The 24,956-nt window shown below is 32.2% G+C and overlaps 1 protein-coding gene across 2 annotated transcripts in view; it reads right to left on the reverse strand.

Annotated features, from left to right (window-relative positions):
* Positions 1-24,956, reverse strand: part of LOC130442920 (KH domain-containing, RNA-binding, signal transduction-associated protein 3-like) — a 748,831-nt gene that overhangs the window by 17,423 nt on the left and 706,452 nt on the right. For both annotated transcript variants that reach the window (XM_056777327.1, XM_056777328.1), the window contains one exon: positions 10,709-10,934. In XM_056777327.1, coding sequence (XP_056633305.1) covers positions 10,709-10,934 — 226 coding nt within the window. The remainder of the gene's footprint in view (positions 1-10,708; positions 10,935-24,956) is intronic.

Consider the following 24,956-nt stretch of genomic DNA (forward strand, 5'->3'; position numbering starts at 1 on the left):
AGATATCAATTTTTTAAAACAGTATACGAGGTTTATGAAAAAATTTGAATTTTGTGCAAGAGTGAAGTATACAAATATAAATTAATTGGACCTTTTTTTCGACATTCCTTAAATGCCGCACAATACTTACAATTATTAGGAAATTGAGTAAGTGATTTTTTGCACGACCTTCCGTTACAAGAACGTATGACAATTTGGTTCCAACAAGACGGTGCTTGAAAATATGTTTAATGGGAAGGTGATTCACAGGTATTCAGATATTTTTTGGCCTCCTAGGTCTGCTGATTTGACTCCCCTTGACTTTTTTATGGGGTTACTTAAAACAGCAGGTAACTGCATTCAATGTCCAAAACGGTCATCATGAATACCTCAGAATGCCATTTGGACTCAAAAACGCCCCTGTGACATTCCAGAGAGTGATGGACATTGCTCTTAAAGGATTGCGAGGAGACATATGTCTGATATACATGGACGAGTGAAGGATAATGTTCTTATAGGTTTGCAAGGAGAAATTTGTATGGTATACATGGACGACATAATTGTCCACATCCCTACACGAACATCTTGTCAATCTAGCAAAAAATCTTCAAGAGACTAAAGACTAATTTGAAGCTATTATCGATTACCCGATTCCAAAAACGCAAATGAAATCAGAAGATTTCTGGGATTAAATCTGCTATTCTAGAAAATTCATCGAAGACTTTGTCAGCATAACGAAACCTTTAACCGTATGCTTAAAGAAGGACACATACTAAAATTTTTAGAATACATGAAGACATGTACGGTCGTTTTTTAATCGGCTTCACTCAAAAAATAAAATCTTACTCTTAATAGTTGTATCATGAACTATTATTAACGTTGCAATTATGTTATGTTATTTTTTGAACGTAGTACCCCAAATTTGTTGACTGTATATATCTGAATGTTTCATATAAGATTCTTATAGCTAGGTTCATATAGATCAGGGATCTCTAAACTATGGCCCGAGAGTCACATCCAACCCGAGGGCTACATCCGGCCCGAGGGCTACATCCGGCCCGGGGACAGATTTTGTCCAGCCCGCGGAGAACTATCATACTTGAAAACTCCTTTTAGAGAACATATTTTTTATAGCAAATTAAATTTAGTTTACTGAAGTAGTCTAATTTTATGTTGAATAATTATTAATATGACATCTACATTAATATGGTCATGGGCTAACTACTCATAATATTGTTGTAGGCTTATTGTTATTGTTTTTGTGATAAGTTGGATAAAGAAACACAGAATTGTAATGAGTAACGACATGTATAATATGCAGAAAATTTAACTTCAATATATAATAACTAACAAATTATTGAAATGAATCCAACTAACATTTTATACATTTTAAATAAAAACATAACTTATAACAAGCATAATGACATATGAAATACTAATGAGATTTATGAGATTTTCCACTGACAATAGTTTGTAGTTGTGGATTAATTTTACTTGTACCAATTATTAAGAGAGATTTAAGATGCTCATCAGTTAATTTAGACCTGCAAACATTTTTTGTGTACTTCATTTTGGAGATGGTCTTCTCAAACAAATAAGTAGTACCAAAAATAGAAAACAGCCCACGAGCAAATTTATGCAAATTATCAAATTGTGTCAGTGGAAGACTCTTATAGAATTCCAACAAAAATGAGTTTTGATATTTGTTCTTAATTATATCACGGCACTGTGATCAATCATTCCTATTTGAAGTTCCGGCGCTAGGGTTTCAATGTCGGTATCAAAAGGATTCTGAAAAATCTTAATTTGATTCGCAATAGCATCAAAATCCGAGAAACGAGTATCAAAATTTATTTTCAAAGCACTCAAAGTTTCGATTGCAGAATCGATAGGAAACTCAGTCTCAGTGGTGTGGCTGAATATTTCACATGTTTTAAAATGTGAAAAACATTTACTTCGTAGTTGTGATTGAAACAATATCAATTTCTTCTGGAATGATTTGATATTAGTGTATAAATCAGGAAGATGCTGGTTTTCTCCTTGCAATCTCAAATTCAGTTCATTCACATGTTTTGTCAAATCAACATAGAATGCTAACTTCCACAGCCATGCAGTGTTTTGTAATTCAGTATCTGACACATCCGTTGACTCATCCAAAGCCAAAGAAAACCACTCAACGTGTCCATTTCTGTCGAACAGTTGAGAGGATATGTTTTTAGCGATGTTTTCTACCCTTCGAGCCACAGTGTTTGCTGACATACTGACAGTTTTTAATAAATTTACCTTTTTAGGGCACATTTCTTCGGCTACTGCAATTATGCATTCATTTCTCTATCGGTGAATGGTTTTCCACGTTTTGCAGTTTCAAGAGTTGGCACGAGTTGCAGCCTCTTGTTCAGTTTTGAGTTTTGTAAATGAAGATTGCTACGATTTCAATCCGCGCTTCATAGCTTCGAATTATTCTGTCCGCAAACTTCCCGTATATTTTGAGTAATTTTGAAAATGTTTTGTTTCATAATGACGTTTAATGTTATATTTTTTGAGAACAGCTATGCTTTCATTGCAAATCAAACATAGCGCCTTGTTACTGGATTAAAATACGAAATACAGTATGCTCCACTGATCTTTGAATTTTCTGCATTCACTATCAATTTTTCGCTTCTTTTCCATACTACTAAATCACCCTCAAATCAAAATACTGTTACAAAGATGTCTTAAACTTAAACACGCACAAACACGTTTTAAGGAGGTACGCACTATTTTATTTCAACAGTGTCATAGGAACTGACTTGTGGTTGCGCCACTAGCCTTCTTATATATTCCAATTACTGAGATTTAGAAGTGAGTAGAAGACACCAGAACTTTCTCGAACCAACGAGATTATTCTGTACGTGCTATTAGCGCCATCTGTTAGCGATAGAAGGTACTATTTATTTCCGCTTGTGTCCACTAGATGTCGTGTCACTTTTCTCCTCATGACTCGTACTCTACGACTAATCTAGAAATTACAGATAATGACAGAAAAATTAATAATATGCAGTGTCGCCGTTTTGCGGACTTTAGTCCATTTCCGCATTTTTTAAACGTTGCGTTCCTTTTCGGACTTTTATTTTCTATCAGTGGACTATTTCACTTCTTACCACTGGCAACAATGATAATATGGTTTAGGCCATCGGAACTTACTGGAGTAATCAGAATGGCCCCAAGGCTGGAAAGTTTGGAGACCCCTGATATAGATTTAGAATAGAGCCTACAGTCGCACATTCGCACAAAGAATAATAAATAGAAACATGCAAAACATCAATATGCCCTCTTTTCCAAAATAGTACGATCAAAAAGTTGTAACTTTCCTTAACTTGTTGGCAAATTATTTTTGAATGCGAAATACATTTTATATAGTTGTGTCTCAACTTATCAACATCTCAACTTTTTTCGAATTACTTGTAGTTACATTTAACCGAATCAAAGACAACTGCTAGCATGCATAAAAATGGAAGATTATTGTTTCTATAGCTCGTCATTTTCCTTTGTTGAGTTTTATTACAAATTTGTGGAGAATAGAACAGTCAGCATAGTTAGCAAATACCAATATCATTATTAGAATATCATAATATGTTAATATTTCACAATAACAGTTCTCTAATCGCACTAGACTGACACAGATTTGAATAGATTTTTCTGCTATAATGTATATTTTGACATTTTCCGAATCTGAAACAGGATCTTGTGAAACAATAATAGTGACTGCTTCTATGGAAATTATTAATAACATATTGTGATTGTCTTATTATTACATTCCCCACAAATATGATTCTTTATTTCAAATTATAGACGTTATAGAATTCATGTTTTTTTTTATTTAAGCGTTATTCTTCACTTTGATATAGATGCGATGTATATAGTACCTTTCATCTATTCATAACATAAAATTATATATTCTTAATGCATTACTGTCGATATAACTTTTTTTGTGGATATATTTATGATGTTAGACAAAGAGGTTGTAAGTGGAATCAACTTCTGACTTCTGACAGCCTCTGGAAAGGACATGTTATAACTCGACTTATGAGGACTGAATATAACCTCCAAGAGAGGTTCTACTTGCTAATGCCTTCGAGATATTCCTTATTTCAAGGTATGGTTGAAAAGGTTAACCTTCATCCTTTCTTAGCTCTTGTTCTTCTTGTATTCTCTCTTTATATTACACTGATCTGGTATCTAGGTTGTGAAATTCCAATTGCCAGTGCGAAGTCAACGTTTTATCGATTTCAACCTAACCAAAGCCCATAATTATGATAGCGTAAGTTCCTAATCCGCTAAGAGATTCTACTTTTTCTGAACATACAGGCACAGTTTACTACCTCTACACCAACACACATGATTAAACTATTTGATGCGAGTTTCTATAACCATATTATCATCTTCTGAGAACGAAGTTTACGATATGGTCAGCGTGTCAGACACTTTATTTGTTAGTAGTAAATAGTGTGCCCAGTATGAATATTCCCAACGATTTCAGCAATTCCAACTTAGTCTACAATCATTGTTTTTGATCTTTAGGAATTGAAACTTTTTGATTTATCCGAGCTCCTTGAATGTATCATATTATCATTGAATGCATGAAGTGGAATTCATTCATATGGCGCATATTTAATGAATATTTTTTTCAATAGTCAATCGTATGTCTTATAGTTACAGACGTAATTTGTTGATTCATCACCTTCTACCATTTGATTGAGATAGACAGATGTATGTTAAACCATGTAGTAAATGAAATTAAAGTGTCAGAAATATAATATTCATTAGTAGAAAAAAGTATGTACAAAAAAAAGTACAGGGCCTCTTAATTTCCATTTCAAATCAAATTATTTGGTTGACCTTTTATTTTAACTTCGTTACGAATCTATTTTTCTCGAGAATGAGAAGGGGACTAAGACTAACAAAGTGAGCTACAAGCTAAACTTATCTTACCATTAATAGTTGATGATTTAACTACCAAATTGAAAAGGGAATAAACGCCACTTTGTCACGTGTCAAGTTTTTCAAAATTTCCTATTCTATAGACGTAACTCTCAATTGTGAGTTCAATGAAAGGAATAAAAATCATTCACATCGTATAGATTTTTGGGGCCAAAAAAACCGTTAGTCGGAAGAAAGCAATAAATCATTTCTTCATTTTTCTTCTTCCAACTGACTTTCAACTTTATTTATATAGAAAAAAATGTGTATTTTTGCCAGTTTCTTCGATGTATAAAAACACGTCGCTTTTGGTAGGTGACGTAATAAGAGCGAACAAATTGGCAGCCATTTTAGTTGTATTTGAGACATTGGTTCAACAACGTTGTGTGAAAAATTATTTATTTCATTGTTAAAGTTTGAATATGACTAGTGAAAGTAGTTATACGACTCATTTGATAATGAGTCAGGAGAACGCAGGAAGTAACATTGTATAAAATTTATTTAAGTGACAAGCTTTGAACGTCGTGTTATTAGCGTAGATCCTGTGCTAATCGAGCCTTAAGGAGAATCTCTTGAAATATAGTTTTAATAAACTTTTAATGAAAATTCCTCGGAAGTAATATCCTAGAGAAGAACACATAAAAGAAACTGAGGTAGAAAAGTTTTGCTGTTTATCTGGAGTTTCTATTTTATCATTTGTTTTACTTTATGTTGCAATCTATACTCGTACATCATAGCAATAAATACAATAGTTAGTTCTCATTTTTTATCGAATAATATTATAATTATTTAGGATTGATTTGTTACTAATAATACGAATGTAATGAAAATATGAAAAATAATCAATCCTTATAAAATACAGGGTGTTTCTAAATCCATGCGACAAAATTCAGGAGCTGTTTCGTATCAAATTAAGATGAGTCTTCTCTATAACAAAATTTCCTTAGTGTACAACTTTCCGAGACATCACCCTTAAAAGGTGGTGACTGAAATCAAGTTTTTATTTTTTTTTTCACATTTCAGTAAAGCTAGAAACTCTGTAATTTTCATGCAATCGCAAACGATTTGTATGTTTTCAATATTCCTGTTACATTATAAGGGGGTGAAATTAGCAAGCCTCTCTTTATTTCATATCAAAACTTTTTTCATGAGCTTAAAATCCTTGTTTTATATAAAATTATTCTTTATTCTTAAATTTTTTTCTAAAAATCAATAGCTGGAGATAAAAAAATGAAAACTAATATTTATAATTTTCTTAATAAATTGATTGCGAAACAGTCAATATGCAAAATGTAATAATATTTATATTAAATGCTGAAAATGACCACCTCTAGTTTATTTTTCATTACAGAGTTTGGAATGTTAAAAAGAAATTCAACCAAAACTGGTCGTTTCCGGATAGTTACAAATGTGATGGTAGAACTAGTAATTTTAGATTAAATTGATGTATACCCGGAAACAAGCACTATAAAAATTACCAACACCCTAAATATCTGTTATTCTTCGGTAAGGCGACTTTTATATACTTACCATATCCAACGGGTTCAAGCTCTTTAATCCATTTTCTTGAATGAGTCTGATTTTGTGAGTGGATATCAACGATTTGAAGAATAGTACGTATACAAACACCATACAAAATACACCTCAAATCTTTTAACGTGTACAGCAATCCATAACTCGTAGGCTACGTTCATGTATTTTTGCTAGAGGTGGTAATTGTTTCCCACTCAATTTATTAAAAAAATTATAAATTATGATTTCGACAAGAACAGAAAATATTTTAATAAAACAAGGATTTTAAGTTATAATTTTCATAAACCTCTATTTGGAAAAAAGCTTATGATATGAATTAAAATAAGGGGTACTAATTACATCCCCGCATAATAATAAAATAACAGGAATATTGAAAACATATCCGTGGTTGGTCCTTTGCGAGTGCACGAAAATTACAGATTTCAAGTTTCCAGCTTGACTGAAATTCTAGAAAAATAAAAACCCAATTTTAGTCACCACCTTCTAAGGGTGAAGTCTCAGCAAGGGGTAGGCTGAGGAAATTTTATTATAGGGAATACCCATATTAATTTCATACGAGGAAGTAGCTCCTGAAGTTTGTCGCGTAAATTTAGAATCACTCTGTATTTTATGTTGATTGATTACTTCTCATATTTCTATTAGATTCGTATTATTAGTAAAAAATCTTCTATATAAATAGAAATATAATAATGGATTGAGGGTTGGGAGCGAATAAATATTTACAGTGTATTTTAGTATATAAACAGAAATAGGAACAAAATTTATAACACCATATAGCTAACTGGCTTATTCCTGAAATTCTTATAAACGATTATTAATATGGCACAATTGTTACTAAACGAAGCATAACCCACTATAAAGTTATGATGTTCCGAGGATTCGTGGAATTGAATATTTTCTTATTATATTCCAACTGTTTAGAAAGAACATTTCACGAAATAATTCTCTAATATTATGATAATAAGATTATAATATAACTTACCTCGAACAGATAATGCCAGCCTAGAATACATTTTTAAAAATAATCAACCAGACGGGGAAACGTAAAGGAACATAGAAACTCATAGAATTTCTTCTCGAAAACAAATACGTTTGGAAATAGTAATAGATACTGAATAGTTTAGTGTCTTAAATAGAGAGAAAACTAATGCAAGTTATTTTTATTCGCAAATCGAAGGAAGCGAATCCAGTGATTTTTTTTATTAATTACATCGGTATTCACATGGAATAGTAACTGTTTCGATGAATAACTTGCAGTAGTATTTACGCTTTATGAAATTTCTCTACTTGCTGCCATCTTCCAAAAAGGACTTTCAAATACGTTCACTCACAAACTAGCTTAGTTTCTAGTTTTGGTATCGAAAAAATCTCGCTATCGAAAGAGCTATGGCTATACTTAGAATTTCATGAAAGGAACAGAATCGGCTGTAAAAAGAAAAAAGATATACGCCAAGCACAGAGGAATGATGTTTTTTTTAATATATTGTATTAACTATATTGATTATATTAGATGGATTGATATTCCAGTATCCAGTTATTAATGTGAGTTTTAACTGGTTAAATTTGTCAAAGGGTGGAGTGATATGAGGAAGGGAATTGGTGCGGAGCAGAGGGCGAGAACGGAAGCTATTTTGGCTGAGCGAGTTCTGCGGTGCGTGTCGGATCAAATTTAAGTCAAGGTGATAATTACACAACAAATTGTTTGTGTAATTATCACGTTGTGTTTTAAGCGACCAGACCGCCAATATTTCATGTACCCACTTTAATTTGATTGCATCTATGCTGCTGATTATGTAACCAATAATACATCTCATTGAGGGACAACTCTTAGCCTATGCCTTAGTGTAGCTGATGCAAGCAAGCAACTCGTCCTACCTGATACCCAATAATGCTAAAGGTTGGATCAAGTGATTGCCAAGAAGAATCGTGAGTAGAAATAAACCAAATGCTGAACTAAAAACTGTTTTATTTCCTAATTTTTTTCTTTATCTACTTTTAACGATCTGACTAGATATAAACTATCTGATTAACTAAAAATTTATAATCTGTTCATTTTATAACTACTTAATTTTGTGTCGTAAAAGTGGCTGTACTGAACGTTAGACGGTACCAAGCGTAAAGAACAGCTGAAATTTCGGAACCTCGCTTTTTAGTGTACTTATACCCATGCGTGAGAACTATGTACCAGGGTCTATTGAGGACGACATCATTATTCATTTTTCTGTAAGATAGATAATGTAAAATTTGTAGAATTTCATCAAAAATTACGCAGTTTTGGGATGAGTGCCTCTCCCAGACTCAATTATATGAATGTTACTTCGCTTTCCGAAAACGTCGAGAAGTGATGACAAACATGCCACATTCATGTTACTGAGGAGAACATCAGCGCTGTAGAAAAACTCATTTTGAAAGACCAGCGCAGTACTGTACACGTAATGGAGGAATGATTGGCCATCAGCTTGGGTAGTATTGAGCTAAATTTCAGCCAGATGTGGGCCAAAACTTCTGCATTTTGAGTTTGCATGCGTCTTCGCGAATTGGGTTGAAAAACAGTGGATCACCCTCATTCTAGTCCTGATTTGTCGCTATGCGAGTATTATTTATTTGATCCATTGAAAGGTGCACTTAGCGAATAGCGATTCCAAAGCAATGCGGATGTAAAATTGTCCGCGCGCGGACAGGTTAAGTGATAAAACTTTTTATAGCAAAATGTCTGTTTTAAATTTGAGCCACCCCTAAGTATTGTGAATGATCTATGTCTGTGGATTGGAATAATTGCATTTTGGCAATTTTACCTATGTATTTCATTTGAAGTCAACATTTATTCGGGTGTGCTATTTTATCTATGATATTTATGGTACTATCCTATATTAGGCAAGATCACCCACATCGCATTAGTAAGCACTACCACCAGATTTGTTTTATGTAGTAAATGTCGCACATTAGTTATTTATCGTTAGTTGTAATTATTTACAAATTCTTAATATCACTAATATCATTACACTTATACATAATCCCAATTTATTTTATTTCCCCCTTCCTTATCGAAGAATCGGCATGGCGTAATTGTTTTCTCCTTTGTTGGAAGAGTTGAACCTTGGTTTTAAGCTCAATCTCTCTTTGAGCTAGCATCTTATACTATTGCAATTGTTATCCAAAAACGGGGCCATCACAAAAGCAAGTAGGCACTGATGTTGGTACTTATGATAAGGTATTAAGTGAATTGAAAAATAGGGAAATTTTCTTCATATGTTGAGGATTAACGTTATTATGATAGTGAAGATGAGAATTAATGAGATTCAAGTTTGTGTTAAAAATTGTGAGATTCTGTCGCACCTCTATTGTAATAACTTGTAAATATGTGTATCTATTCCATATTTACTTTGCCGTTGTCTCTACGATATATGGGTTTACTTCATATTCATTTTTCGCTTTACTAATAAAGCAGAGGGACTTGTTGTAGGAACTTTCTGACCATAGTACTTTTGTGGGAGGTAGTAATCGAGTACAACTCCTAGGTGTTTTGACATTTGTTTGTTCCAGCGTGTCGCTACTACTTCGCTTCAAGACTTTTATCAATCAAGATTGTGTACTAATGAAAGACAGATACCTGAGCTTATGTAGAGTGTGGCTGAATAACTCGTCAACATTTGTAATGATTCTACTAGTTTGACCTTACTTTGTTTTTTCTTGAATGGTAATGCCATGATGCTATTTCAATGCTTTCTTCATTAGCTCTTTTGTAGGATTGTAACCTATAATGAATTTCTAGTCCATGATAAATAGAAACCTTTCCATCGTCTCTCTTCTTCCAAAAATATTGTGGTTGAAATAGAATTTTTTCCAACCTAACTCTTATATTTTCAATTAGTATTGTGTTTGTCTACCTTCAAAAAATGACACTACCAAGTATATCGGTGTATCAAATATATGAGTATTAGGAATTATTGCAGTTATCTCAAATAAAATTCTATGCAATGTAAGGTATTCAGTATAAATTATGGAGAAATACATCATCGACTAAAATAGCTCTTCTCAAAATGATAAGATTCACGAAATTAATGGAAAATAATATTCAATCAATATAAAGCAACAGTTTAATATTCACTTGAATGAATGTATATAAAAGAAGTATAACTAATTTTAAAATTTTTGTAGGATTAAATTGAACCAATAAGTAATACAAACACTTTCAATTAAGTATAGTTCAATGAAAATTTTGTTGTCGTTTGCTTACCTGTTTGAATACCTCTCATTGCTGGATGTTCAGTGTCGTCTTTTGAATTCTGCAAATGAACTCCAAACGAATTATTGGCTTCTCCCGTTTCTCCATCGCTTAATCTATCTTCTCCTGTCTCATTTTGTGTGACACCTACATTTGAATCGTCACTTTTATTGTTTTTTTGATTAGAGAGTACCTGCATTTCCCACATTTGCTCCTGTCTTATGTCGTCATTGTAATCCTGGAACAAGAATATTTATATAACAAAATAGATACGTTACTTTAAGCAATTTCTATATTCTAAAATATACTCTAAAGTAATTAAAATATACAGTGGATACATAAACGGAATGATAGAAAACTTTTGCGTGGATTCAAAAAGTTAATTTAAATAGCGAAGAACTAAACAAGAATGTGAAAATTGTTGTTTATACATTTTATCTATTCACTTTATTAAGAATCTTATGTCGCTGTACTGAACGGAAAAGTTCACGAGTATGTCTTCATAGAGATTCGAGAAAATTTTATTGGTTATACCTGTGAATTTCGCGCCCACACAAGTATGTACCAATACCTTCTTATTATTTATATATAAGTAATTGTGATACCAGAAATGTTGAAATACCATTGTATCTCATAGTTATTAATGAAAATGCGTAAATTACTGTGACTATAACAAAAAAATAATATAAATTGATAAAAAAGTAATTTCAATTACATGTTCTGATTCATGCTTGAATAACTTTTTTAAAATTTATTCCGGAGACAAATATCATTAATAGGGCAATTTAAAGAGGCTCGTTTAAACAATAGTTTTCGGTACTCATGCGTCGATTCCTCCTGAACTAAAGGGGCAAAAAACGAAAATCAAAATGTGAATAATATTTAATACGCTTTGTATATAACTTATAAACTACTTAAAAGGAGAAAGATACTGTTCCCAGCGGTTCTAGTTTCTAATTTACTGGTGATAATTATTTACACTAATCATCAGCTGATGTAAATTCTCTAGATTCCGAAGGAAATTCCTGGCATTTCTTCCAGTGCCAGAAATTCACCACAAAATGAGAACGATTAATTGCGTTGTGTAGAAGCATGAATCCCCTTTCTGGGCTTTGCAAAATTAATTGATATTTTCAAACATATGGGTAGGCTGTTGTAATATTTGTTTATAAACATTTCCAAAGTTTATTATCTTTCGATTGTGTGTGTAAAGCCACAATGTTTGTAGGTATAACATAGAATTCTGAGGCAGTTTAATATTAAATTCATTGTTTTCAAAGATATATTCAATATATTCAATAACTTTCGGTATCTTTTTTATTTATTATCCAAAATTCGCATAAGGCAAGAAAGCACGTAATATTTATATTTGTACGAACTCATTAACGACATGGACCGTGAAGCCGGCCCTGCCCGGTTATAACGGAAGAGTTTAAAATTTGGTGAACCCGCTAGGTTAAAAGCATTTGATATTGTTTTTTAGAACCAGTTCCTAGGAGACCGTTTTAACTTATTTGTTTGTTTGTTAACTTTCTAGAATCCTAGGTATTTATTTCTGTTATAAACTCAAACTTGTGCTTGTTCAGTAGCGATAGTTTTTATATTATTGGATGTTATAGTGAACGGAGAAAAGTAGTATATAGTAACCGGCGAATTCAAATAAATTATTTGTTAGTTAAGTATTAGTGAATAATTATTATTATAATTGTTTAAGTCTTGTGTTAACTGTTTGAATAAATTAGTGAGAGATAGTGTGTAAATTCACCCCACTAAAACATTACAATATTCTTTAAACATGTAAAATATTTGTTATGCTCATATTGGGCGACTTTGCATTACCATTTTCCTGAAGAACTTAGATAAATACCCTAAAATTCTATTCTATTAGGAAATATTGATTCTTTTTGTATTTTATGATGGTACTTATATCTTACTGATTGATATCTGTGTAATTGTTAATCCGTTGTTGCTTTTTTCATGAATATTTGGCAATATTATGGTTTTCACTACCAAACCTATAATACTGAAAGATTTGACTTTTGTTATCCTTCTATTTAATTCAGCTCTAAATGAATCTCTAGAAACATCATTTGTTTTTAAAGAAAATATTGGATTTATTTCTTCACATACAATTTTTTCGATTATCGGAAGTGTTAAATTGATCCATTCAGATTGTCCACAGATAATATGCTAATATATTTTCACGAGCCACCGAGCAACGAGAAAAGGGTAAAACGTATCGCCTACGTTCCTTTCAATGTCCTGTGGGAATACTTGTTGGATTCTGGTGGAAATTCTCATTTCACTATTTTACTATCTCCCAATTTGATTCCTAGTCATTTGTGAGGACATAGTATTCATCATTTTAAGCGAATATTTTGAAAACTTAATGTTGATAATGATTATTTAACAAATGTTTGTCAAAAGTATGAGCGGTTTTTTAATGATGCTCTAAATTGATACTTTTATGTCTAATATTTTAAGCATAAAAATAGGGGAGTCGAGGCAGATTAATCTTGAGGTGGCTGAAAAATATCACGGCAAAAGTATACTCATACAATTTTCTTTGTAATCGTCAAATTTATCAAGCTAGGTGACTAAACATAAATAGTCTCATTTCTCACTCCTCAAATGAGAAGGAATGTCAAAATGACAAAAAAATTCTAAATGATGTTAAGAGGTCTCAGTTAAGGAACAGCATTTCAAATTATCATACAAGGGCAGTCTCAAAAGTTTCAGATTTCATCCTGAATATGTTATGATTTGGGAAATATATTTGCGTATGGGTTGACACATTCTAACAAAAATTCCATCCATTTTTGTTTGACAATCTTATAATTGTGTCATAATGCAGATTTTCCTGAAAATGGAAAAAGTTGAGTACCGAACCGTCATAAAATATTTACTTTTAAAAGACAATACGCTTGCGCAATTGAAAGAGGAGTGATACAGTATATAGAGACTTTGTACTATCATTTGAAACCGTAAAATTGTTAGCGGCCAAATATAAACGTAGCCGTATTAACTTGAGTAGCAGAGATTGATTTGGGACGGTCAAGAACCTGTCGTTTTAGTTTTGACTTCTTTAAACATCGTAATCTTTGTATAGTCGTTTGTTGTTCCCACGGTCCATCCCCCCAGAGGTAAGATAAGGGCTTCTCTACAACAGGTTTCGCCCTAGTACCCTGACACGCAGCTTCAGCGATTTGAAATATTTATACACCCTCATATCATTCAGCTCTCGACACGTGCTCACCTTGGCATTGGGTCATCCATCTAATAGACATAATCCATATTCGTAACAAACGAAACGAACTTTTCACCCCAAAATTGTTGGAGTTGCAAAATGACGCCAACCAAGAAACTCGTCAAGACAACTCAAATGAGACCAAACTCGATGGGGTTGCGTCGTTCATTTGATTACAGGGTTCCTATCGCCATAGTTCATTGAGGTATTTGTAAAATATTAAATCATCACTTACTCGAAGGGAAAATATTTTTTCTCATTTAGAAAAAATACAACAGAAGCAGTCCCAAATACGGATCACCTCAATACAAATTTTACAAATGAAAAGTTTAACTTGGACAAACTACAAGATGAGAGTGTTAAATACTTGTACTAAATGATCTAACAAATGATGAAAATCAAAAACCGTAGGAAATTTATAATAATATAGTAGGCATACAGCATTAAACGGTTACAAAAGAAGCTCTAGGTATAAAAGGAATATCACAAAGTAATAAATAATGTTTGAATACTGAAAAGGAAAAAACTGGTCAACAGAAAGAAACATTTATATGAAGGATGGCTGGCAACAAATAATGACGATCATCAAAATAATAAAGACAAGATGAGAGAAACAAAAAGAAAGATTATCGAAAGAAAAATATTTGAGGGCGAAAGTGCATTCCTCAACAACATTAAGAACAACGAAACAACTAACACATCACTACCGCTAATACCCACACATAAATAGGCTTAGTAATTTCGGATAAACCTGAATATATTCAGCGAATACAGACAGACTTACAAATTGAAGGAGAAAAGATACACATAGATTCAACTGTAATCATAAAAACAACGAAGCAATTAAAAATAGAGCCGCGAGTCTAAAGGATTAATGCTGTACTAATAGAAAATGAAACAAATAAACTCTTCGAATAATTAGCTTATATTTTTACAAATAAAAATAAATGCCGAAATTATACCTAAAGACTGGAAAACAGCTTATAACACATATATACCTAAAAAGTACAACAAACTGAAATGCAACAATTATCGTAGGATATCAGTAATAATAGTAAGCAGGGTATACACAAGAATAATGAGAAATCTGATACAGTAGGAATACGAATCACGAAGAAGAATAACTGGAGGTTATTTAGGTAGGTTTATAGCTGGAGGTCCTGTACAGACAACGTCTTCTGTTTTAAGAATTTGCTAGAGAACAAAATATAATGATATAGACCAGTTTACCTAGATTTCAAAGAGGCCTGAGATAACACACCAATTTCAAAATTATCTTGATCTTGAAAATATATAACATTTACCACACTCTCAAAAAAACTATCAAGAACTTATATAATGATATGAAGTTTTTAGTAAAAATCGAAAATAGCGTATCGGAATGCTCCACAGTCAACAAAGTGGTGACAAGGGTGCTGCATTTAATTACCACTTCTCAAAACAAATACCACACCAAACGTTTAACTTTTGGGGATGTTGTGTATGGAATTCACGCATAATATGTGGATCACTTTCAGCCCAATATCTACAATTATGCCTACTTACTAACCCATTTAATGACCATGAGCATTCATCAGAAAAGCAAATATTGTTTAACAATTGTGGATTGTTATTGATAATTTGCGTCATTGATTCGCAAAACTCTAGACGACGATCAAAATCATCTTCATTCAACTCGTGCACCAACTTAACTTTGTATGGGTGGTACTTGAATTTATGTAGAACTCGGAAAACTGTAGAAGATGAAACACCGATTGCTCTACTTATTGTTGACAACGATTGGGGTTGTTGAGCCTCTAAGCTGACTTGCCCTAAAATTGCCACTTGGATTGCTTCGTTATTTACGAGTCCCTCTCGCTTATGCACTTTATTGCAAACAGACCCTGTTGTGGTAAATTTCTCCATCAGTTGAATTACATACTTATGAGTTGCATGTCTTCCGTCATGTAATTCGTTAAATATTCTAGCAGCAGCTCTTGCACAATTATTATTATGGTAGTATAAACCTACAATTTCAATTCTTTCTTGCAAAGAGTAAACCATTTCAGAGAAACAAAATAAATAATGTATCAAATTACACTATCAATAGTGACTACAAATTCTAGTTGACAATGTCAAACTTTAATAAAAAGTAGAGTTTTTTGTTGTTTGGATTTTTTAAGTAGAATAAATAGCACAGTTAAAAAGATTAAAGAGTTTGAACTGTTGTACAACCCATTTTAGTACAGGCAAATAAGGCGAAAGTAAATAATAAGCAAAATTTGTGCTCTTAAAAGAAAAATTGTTTATCTCATAAACTAACCACTTTAACCTACAAGTATTATACATTTTTGAAATCAGCTCAAAGAGGAGTATCCAAATTTTACATAAAAAATATGACAAGTAATTTAAAAAAATAAAGGCGATGCTGCTAGGGGTGAGGGGGTGGCTTTTCCAGTAAGTTTAAATAAGTCACAATGCTTGCCCCTTCCAACATAAATTGATGTGTTTTTGGATTTTTTCTAAATACCAGTATTACAAAAGTTATTAAAGGTGGATACTTTTATCTGAAAAGCACTGTATAATATAATACACACATATACACCTATAATTCTTTATAAAATGAGCAAAATTGACAAAAAGAAAGTCAATTGTTTATGCAGGTCACATTTATATTCATTCCAACCACAATCATGAAATAATTATCATTTTTCATGCAGGCAATGAAGCAGGATTTCTATTAGGTGTATACGTTCGTTGGAAATCAAAGTGTAAATTTGAGAACTACCATAATTATTCGTACTGTAAAAACTTTGAGGAGTTAATAGGAGAAAAACTAAAACTAAATTGTAGGTTGTATTCTACAGTATACTTTATATCAAGAAACTTAACTATAAGCAATTGAAAAATGTGTCAGATTTCAAAGGAGTTATCGCAAACAAAAGATAACTTCTTATCCGATAGCCAGGCAGCATTAGAGCACTGATCGTTAGACTCATAAAATACAAACTGGTCTAGTTTATTTAAGTAACTATGGTAAAGTAGAGAGAACACTTGAAAAAAGGAAGATAGGGAAAGAACTATATAAAACCTAATATCAGGAAAAATCCTTCATAAAATAATAAAAAAGTCTATACAAAAGCTGGTACACTTGATAAATGCGGCTATAATGTTGAAACATGTTCTTGATATAAGGTTGATGGCTGTGTCATTACGATACGTAAACCTTGTAAACTAGAAAACGTATTTTGACGTCAGATATACCTTTTTCATTATTGCCAATTATTTCCAATTTCTAAATCCCAATCTCAGATCATCAATTCGGAATTAGAGAGAAACACTCGTGACTTGAGAGCATTAGACATAGTTTAAAGGTAATTTGAAGGGGCAGCAGTATTCTTATTTGTATTTACAGGTATAACATCGGCATTTGACAAAGTCTGGCAATCTATGAAATGCATAGGACATTTCAACATATATTGTCGACCTAATAGACTTTTCTTAGAAAATTGTTCCAAATAAAACATGAGGAAAAGTATTCCATAATTTAACATATAACAGCTGATCTACCTCAAGGTAGCATTTTGGGACTATACTTCACTTGATTTATACTCACGACGTTCCAAAAGTGATGAGAAGAAAACAAAGCAAGATATAAAAAAAAGATGTAGTAATTTTTGAGAAGAAAGTTCCAATTATTTGCCAATATTGTTATTAAATTTCAAAATAAAGTTCGTCGAAGTATTGTCGATGAATCATGGTATATCCGAAACAGTAAAACTCAGTATAGAGATATATCAAATCCAAGGTGTTCTTCCAACTCTTCATCAATGCAGTAAATCAATACAACGACTGAAGACAACTAAACTATTTGACCTGGAATATACGAGGATTGCTACTAAAGTTTTGAGACAAATAAAAACAAATATTTATAATTGGATATGACTTTATTTATTATTCATGCGCTTGAACCAATTGAACGCTAGTGCACCATTCAGAATTGACCGTTTTACGTTGCTCTAATAGAACGGTGACGACATGTCCAGTTACACCGAAAAAACAGGCGACTATTTGCTTCGGGCGCCAACAACTTATGTAGGATTTGACACGCCTTGAAAGACTCATACGTCGATTGTTGTTTAAGTTCCGATTCATATAAATAGATCAAAGATTCAAGCCTGTCCCTACGCCTTTTGAAGAACTGCGATTGAATTTCCTTGCACCAATAGACTCAAGCTTGTTTTTGAGCTATTGTCAAATTATGCGGTATCCAACGCCAATAAATCTTGTACCATGCCGATCTTGCAATATGCAATGCACAGCATCGATTTTTTCAAGCACGAGATTCGATTTTGAACGACTCTCACGAAATTCATCCTGTAAGCGTGACCACGATTAAATTGGGGAAACCAGTGAAATACAGTGGCGCGAGATGGTGCTAATTACCAAAAGTCGAAGCGAGTTGATCCGTACACTGCTGTTGCTTTATTCCACGTCGAATTCATAGAAAATCATCGTGCAAAAATGTTTGCGATTTAATTGTCGAAAAAAAAAAATGTCGAACTTTTTGACATATTCAGATTAGTGTTGCAAGCCCTTGTATAATAAAGTGCACTCTAGTGCGTTTGTAGTCATATGGAAATTGAGAAAATCCATTACAGTATCTTAGCTATTCATAGTAATTAGGTTGATAAATATATTAGTTTGGTTGGACACTACTAGTTTTAGAATAGATATAAAATAAAAAAACGACACTTTATCTCTGAATAAATATTAACGTAAGGTAATTGACCTATTTTAATATTTTTAATACAAAGTTACAGTCTTCTCATAAAATATACGTTCCTTGCTAACTTTGAGTCAGAAGAGTGATGAATCTTGTTTTATTTGAAGAAACATGATATTGCCATATCATAAAGTCTAGAACTACTTTAGCTTAGAGACAAATTATAAGCTTTTAAGATGCCGTCATTTCATGTACAGAAATAGAACTTCAACCGTTTGCATTAAATAATGAAATGTAATCAGAAAGTCTACGAGGACACAGGAAAAGAATATTTATTATATTAAGTTATTCAATCCCGCACTTTTTGTCTAATTCCGGGAATGGCATTCCCGGGATTCCTAGATAACCCAGAGACTCCGAGATAGACCCGGGATTACTAACATGAACTGAAAATCATTTCCTTATATGGAAATCCTCTTTCATTTTTACAGAATAATTAAAGAAATATTTATAAAATCAATCAAAATCAAGATATATAGATCAATATGTGTCATGGCGTGACTTCTGGTGGTTGAAATGAGCGCACATTACTTCCTTGGATAGCGAAAATAAAGTATTAGAAATAATATTGCATTCAATGTTTCATCTCCAAGTTTGCTACTCAGTGAACTTGTACAAATAAATAGAATAGACTCTAAATAGCGCGCTCTGGCTCAATAGAAGTTGGATGAATCGTTTTTCAAAATTTTGTTTGCTCCAAATCATAACCTCTTGTGGAAGTTGTAGTAGTAGTATTTGTAGTATTTTTAGATAATTTGAATGTGTCTGGCGAAAATCTTATAATACTCTTCTGTATTTTGGGCTATATTTTTTACGATGAATCAGTTTTTTTACTTTGAATTAATAGGGAATCATTTTGCTTTCCGCCTCCTTTTCACGTTCTTTTTCAATCCTGCAGTTGTTCTCCATTCTTTCAGTAAACTTACTAATCTGCTTTTTAATAAGCTGTTTGCTTGGTCAATTCTTTGAGACTATAGTTCTAACAATTGAGTTTCTATTCTAGAAGCTAAACGTCAATAATTCTCACTCAATAGCATTAGCCGAGCACAAATTGACATCAGAGCAACAAAGCGCTTGTACCTATAATGTAACCGGTCCAATACATTAACTAACTCATTTATGAGTTCACAATTAGATTCATCCCAATGAACGGAATTATTTAGATTCACAAGTACTTTTTGTATGAGTATAAAGCGATCAAGAACTCCGACGATACTATTTGATCTAGTCTAGCAATCAACTGACCAAACAAGCTGTGTTTTATGTTTGTCTCATCACAAATGACTAAATGACGACCATGCGCAAAGCAAACTCTATGCTCTGCATGGACCAGCCTGCCTGTTTTCAGTATTACATTCAGACAGTCAGTTACCATCGCGACAATATTAGTCTCCACTAAGATATCGAATTCAGAAAAGCGCTCGCGTAAGATACGAATAGAGGTTTCTGCATTCAAAGATTCATCAATGCAAAGAAGATGGAAATTCCACAAAATCCCTATTAACTAAATGTTTACATTCATATCTCTTTTAATGAAGCATATTCAGATGAATAAGAATAACCTTCACATTGAAGTAACTTCCTTAAATCCTTTGACATGACAGAAACTCTAAATGAAAACCAATTCACTGCAATCATTCGCGCCGAAACAGTATCAAAAATGTTTTTTTTAATGGCAAAGTGCGCCACTGAATCTATTTTTCTTTTTAGTGGTTTTTCTTTGAGAATACCTGTAGATGTTGTTTCTGATTTTTCTATTTTTAAGAAATGTTTTGTGAAGAAATGTGTGTGTAATCCTTTGATAGATCTTCCTGCGATTTTCAAAATAGTTGAACAAAGATTGCGCTATATTATTTTCTCATGCGGTTAAAAATTAATTCCATATTGAATTAGGTGCTCCATCTTTTTTATGTCTTACCTCCTTCAAAAAGTGACATGGTGATAAATACATCAGCTGAAAAAACAAGACGATTGACAAAAAATATCAAACGTGAGTGCGTCCGGTTTCACGCAATAATTTTATACAGATTTTAATTATATTCATAGCAATTACTTAATTCCTGGGATTATTTGAGTCCTAAAATCTGCGAGATATGATATCGTTCAGGGTTTTTGGAAGTCGGGATCCTCTAGCTATAACCTAACGTAATAGGCGTAATTTTTTTGAACGTTTGTGTAGTGGAAATTCAATTGTAAAATATTATTATCGCTTCAATAGGCCTTATTCTGTAAAAGTTCGATGAAATTTTGAAAAAGCCGTTATGTGAGCCGTTGAAATATTCCCGATGCACTGGGGATCAACCATCGAATAATTTGTGATCATTTTAAAAACGCCGAATACACTAGAACCTCAATGTTTGGGTACCAAATGGATAGACTACGCAAGATTAAGTTAACCATATTGAAATAAGCGGTACATGAATAAAATATGATTACGTTAAAATCGAACTATTGTTGTCAAAGATATACAAACAATTGCGAAGCCCGAATTGACGGGCCGTAAGATAATACAGTGTGTGGAACTCAAAGAGAATTATATACCGTCAAATTCTGGAACTTGGACAAACATTAGATTCAGTATTATGCTATTAACCAGATTGCTGAAGGATTATAAAAAGGTGCTTAAATCCAAACTTTTTTAGGTGAAAATTGGACCAGAAAGAAATATAAATAATAAATCATGTGTGTTGTGGAAATAGCAAGGGGTGAATTGTATAATTATCAAGAATTTCATCATTTTATTTTGATTTGCTTTTGCAGTGTTTATATTTTGATAAAATCCTAAAATTTAATCATATTTATTTATACTTGTGTTCAGTACAATTTTATGACATAATTATTAAACATTTCATGTTCCAACTAATACATTCAACATTATTTTTCATTTTAAATAATATCATGAGCACAATTCCCAATATTTTCTAATGAAACCTTATCAACTGAGTCTCCTGTTTCGTTAGATTTATACGGTGTTGTTGGTTGATGAATCTGAATATAGTACAAAGCGAATCATGCAAATTCTGTACGATAACTTACTATTTCTTTTGTTCATTTTCCCAACAATTTCTCCACAAGAAGAAAGCCGTACAAAAATAATTCATCGTCATTGCTTATTTACACCTAGAAAATTCAATTTTCCCATGTAATCATTTGAACACCGTAAAAGTGATGGCTTAGCGGTGAGGGTAATTTTCCGGTATAATAGAATCCATATAACCGTAATTGACGGTAGGTCATTTATTAGGATCATTTTATGAAAACGAGACTCTATATCCAGAAATATGACCATTATACTCAAAATTTTTAATAGAAATATGGCGTGGTTGAAGTTTTAGAACAATGTAGAATCACGATTTTTGCATATGAAAATTATATCCTCCTTATAAAGAGCGCAGATTACGCAGATTCAAATCACTCGAACATTATTTATGGGAAGATGAAGAGTAAGAATGTGATAATGTGAATGAAAAATTGAGAAATATTAAAAGTACTATACAAATAGCTACGAAAAAAGTGATATATAGTGATAGATAGAAAGAAAGAGAACAAAAAAAACAGAGGATAGAAAATATAAGAAAAAATATGGAACGTTGAGTTAAGTAAGCAAATAATATTTGAAAGACAGAGGCTATGATTGACTTCAAGGTAGAGGAAATATAGAACGGGGAAATAAAATTTAAAAAATAACGAGATGTTCAGGAAAAAATAGAAATACACATAAAAAAGTTGATGAAAGCTTATTTACAATATGGAATATAGACAATACCCGTGGAAGAATTAATAAAAGAGCAAGTGATAGAAGGTGAAATGTATTGTACAAAAAGAGAATATTGAGGGCATGAGATATTATCAAGAAAGGCAGTAAAGGCATAGCATCTGGAAAAGAAAAAATAAAATTGTAAATAATGGAATACGAAGGAGATTTGTTGCATGAAGGAAAGAATAGTTTGTAGGAGAAAAAATAGACAGAGCAGAAAAAGAAAATTGCCTCGGTTATAACAGTATATGAAGAAGAACACCAGGGACGTTCTTCTTTTTTATTTACAATCTGACCGGCAATTTTTTATATTTGATAAAAAAATAAACTTGTGATTTATTTAATGAAATGTGATTTGAATTATTGCCTTATTATTGTAGATTACAAAAACATATAATGCAGCGAAGTATTACATGTAATTTTCGTTTTATTTCAAATTTCGTAGGAATAGTATGAAAAAAATAACACATCAGTCACAAAAGTATTTATTTTTTTTGTGTCTCATTTTAAATCAGAACTTCTGTTTCTTATTACCTATTATCAATAATATAAACATTTACTATTGTCTACCTTCATTGGACGGAATTTTTTAAATAATCATTTTTTTCAATTATCCAATACCACTCTGTCACATTTTTGCTTCATAAGACATAAAACTTTTTAATATTATGAAAGTCGCCCAATAAAGTCGCTTAAAAATTTAGTGAACACCTTTATTTTTAGCATATAATACTTGAAAACGTTATTTTTGTAAATACTAACAATAAAGTGGTTCATAACTTACTTTGAACAAAAATTTTAAGGGGGACAAAATTGTGACAGAGTGGTTAACGAAGTGACGGAATGGTAAACAATGTTTACGTCCGCCGAACAAAACTAAATTTATAACAATTTTTAATTTTAGAAAACAATAACAAACACAGTATATACTTAAATACTTGATGATTGGTGTCGATTCTTTGGTAGATATTAATTTAGTCTTACAATATCTTTTCACTAACTCTACTTTTCAAAAACTTCTATTGGTTGATCGTATTCGTAAAACACGCGTTTTCCTCTTTTAATTATCTTAGGAGGTGGAATAATTTGTAACAAATTTTCATACATCACATCTGACACATCAGTCTCTACTAATTTGAACAATTTCCCAGTATCATCAACAGATTTATAAAACATCACTCGAACATCTCCATCTTCATCCACTCCACTTTTTGCTACTCCTAAGTAAGTGTACTCAATTTTTCTTTCACTTAGTACTTTGACTAAAAGATGTGTTCCATTTTTTATTAATACTGGATGGATCTTATCCACTAGTATATCGTGGGATGTACCTGGTTTTATATAATCTACAGATTTTCTCAAATTAAGAAGAGGTTGGTCATCTTCGTCTTCTGAAGTAGAGGTATACACAGTCTTATAAAATCCCTTAGTAGAACCAATTACATTAGTTATATAAGTCAATGGTTCTTCTATATCCGAAGTTGAAATGTCAACTTCTGCCTCACGTTTCGGCAATGGGCAGTAAGTCTTTAAATTGTAGCAATTACAAAATTTTCCGCAAAAACAACTTAACATTGTGTAGCTCAACATTCCAGGCTGCTGAGCAAGCAGTTGATGGACTGAACTACGGCTCTAAGTTCCATACAAAAATTACCACTCCGTCACGAGTTATACCACTCCGTCACACATTTTTGTGACAGAGGTGCTACGTGACAGAGGTGTAAAATAGTAGTGTTCGAGATATTCATTTTCTTAATTATAACTTATGCATAAAACTGGGTATATATGAAATATCTTAAATTGAGCAAATAATATTAAAACCCCGAAATTAGAATAACATTTGGAAGTCGTATCTTACGTGACAGAGGGGTCGCTAAATAAACATATTCACCTCCTGTTATTGTTTGCGAATGACTGACTGGTATTGCCGAGGCGTGGGAACGTATAGCGCGAGTGCGGGATCGAGGGGGACTATTCTCGAACCCAGTGACCCAGGTCAAAGTTTCTAACGCACACTATTTTGTACCATAAAATGAGTGACAGAAGGTAGCAACTAAAATCATATACATCGGGAAACAGCCAATAAAATATTTTTTTATTTAATAATATAAACATTAAAAATTATTTCTTCTTATTAATGTAATGAAAAAGTTTAAGTAGTTCAGTAAATGTTCTTGCATAGAAACTTTCAATGTGATTTTTTTTACGAGAGCAGTTTGTTTACATTACTTATAGAGGGACACACTTTATTTGTATGTATAACACCTCCTTCACGCTTTTTGTATACTATGTCACGCTGATTTTGTAAAAAATAATTATGAATAAAATATAGTTTTGAGGATAATAAAATTATTGCATTGTCAAGTGTATTTTTATATAAAAAAATTTAGTAATTTAGTATTTATTATTTTTTTTTTGCGGAGAAGACAAGTCATTGTCGATAAAAAAGAACGACCCACCAGCAATAATGCAAGAGTAAAAAAGGCATCAC

The sequence above is a fragment of the Diorhabda sublineata genome, chromosome 4 (genome assembly GCF_026230105.1).
Source record: "Diorhabda sublineata isolate icDioSubl1.1 chromosome 4, icDioSubl1.1, whole genome shotgun sequence".
NCBI lineage: Eukaryota > Metazoa > Arthropoda > Insecta > Coleoptera > Chrysomelidae > Diorhabda > Diorhabda sublineata.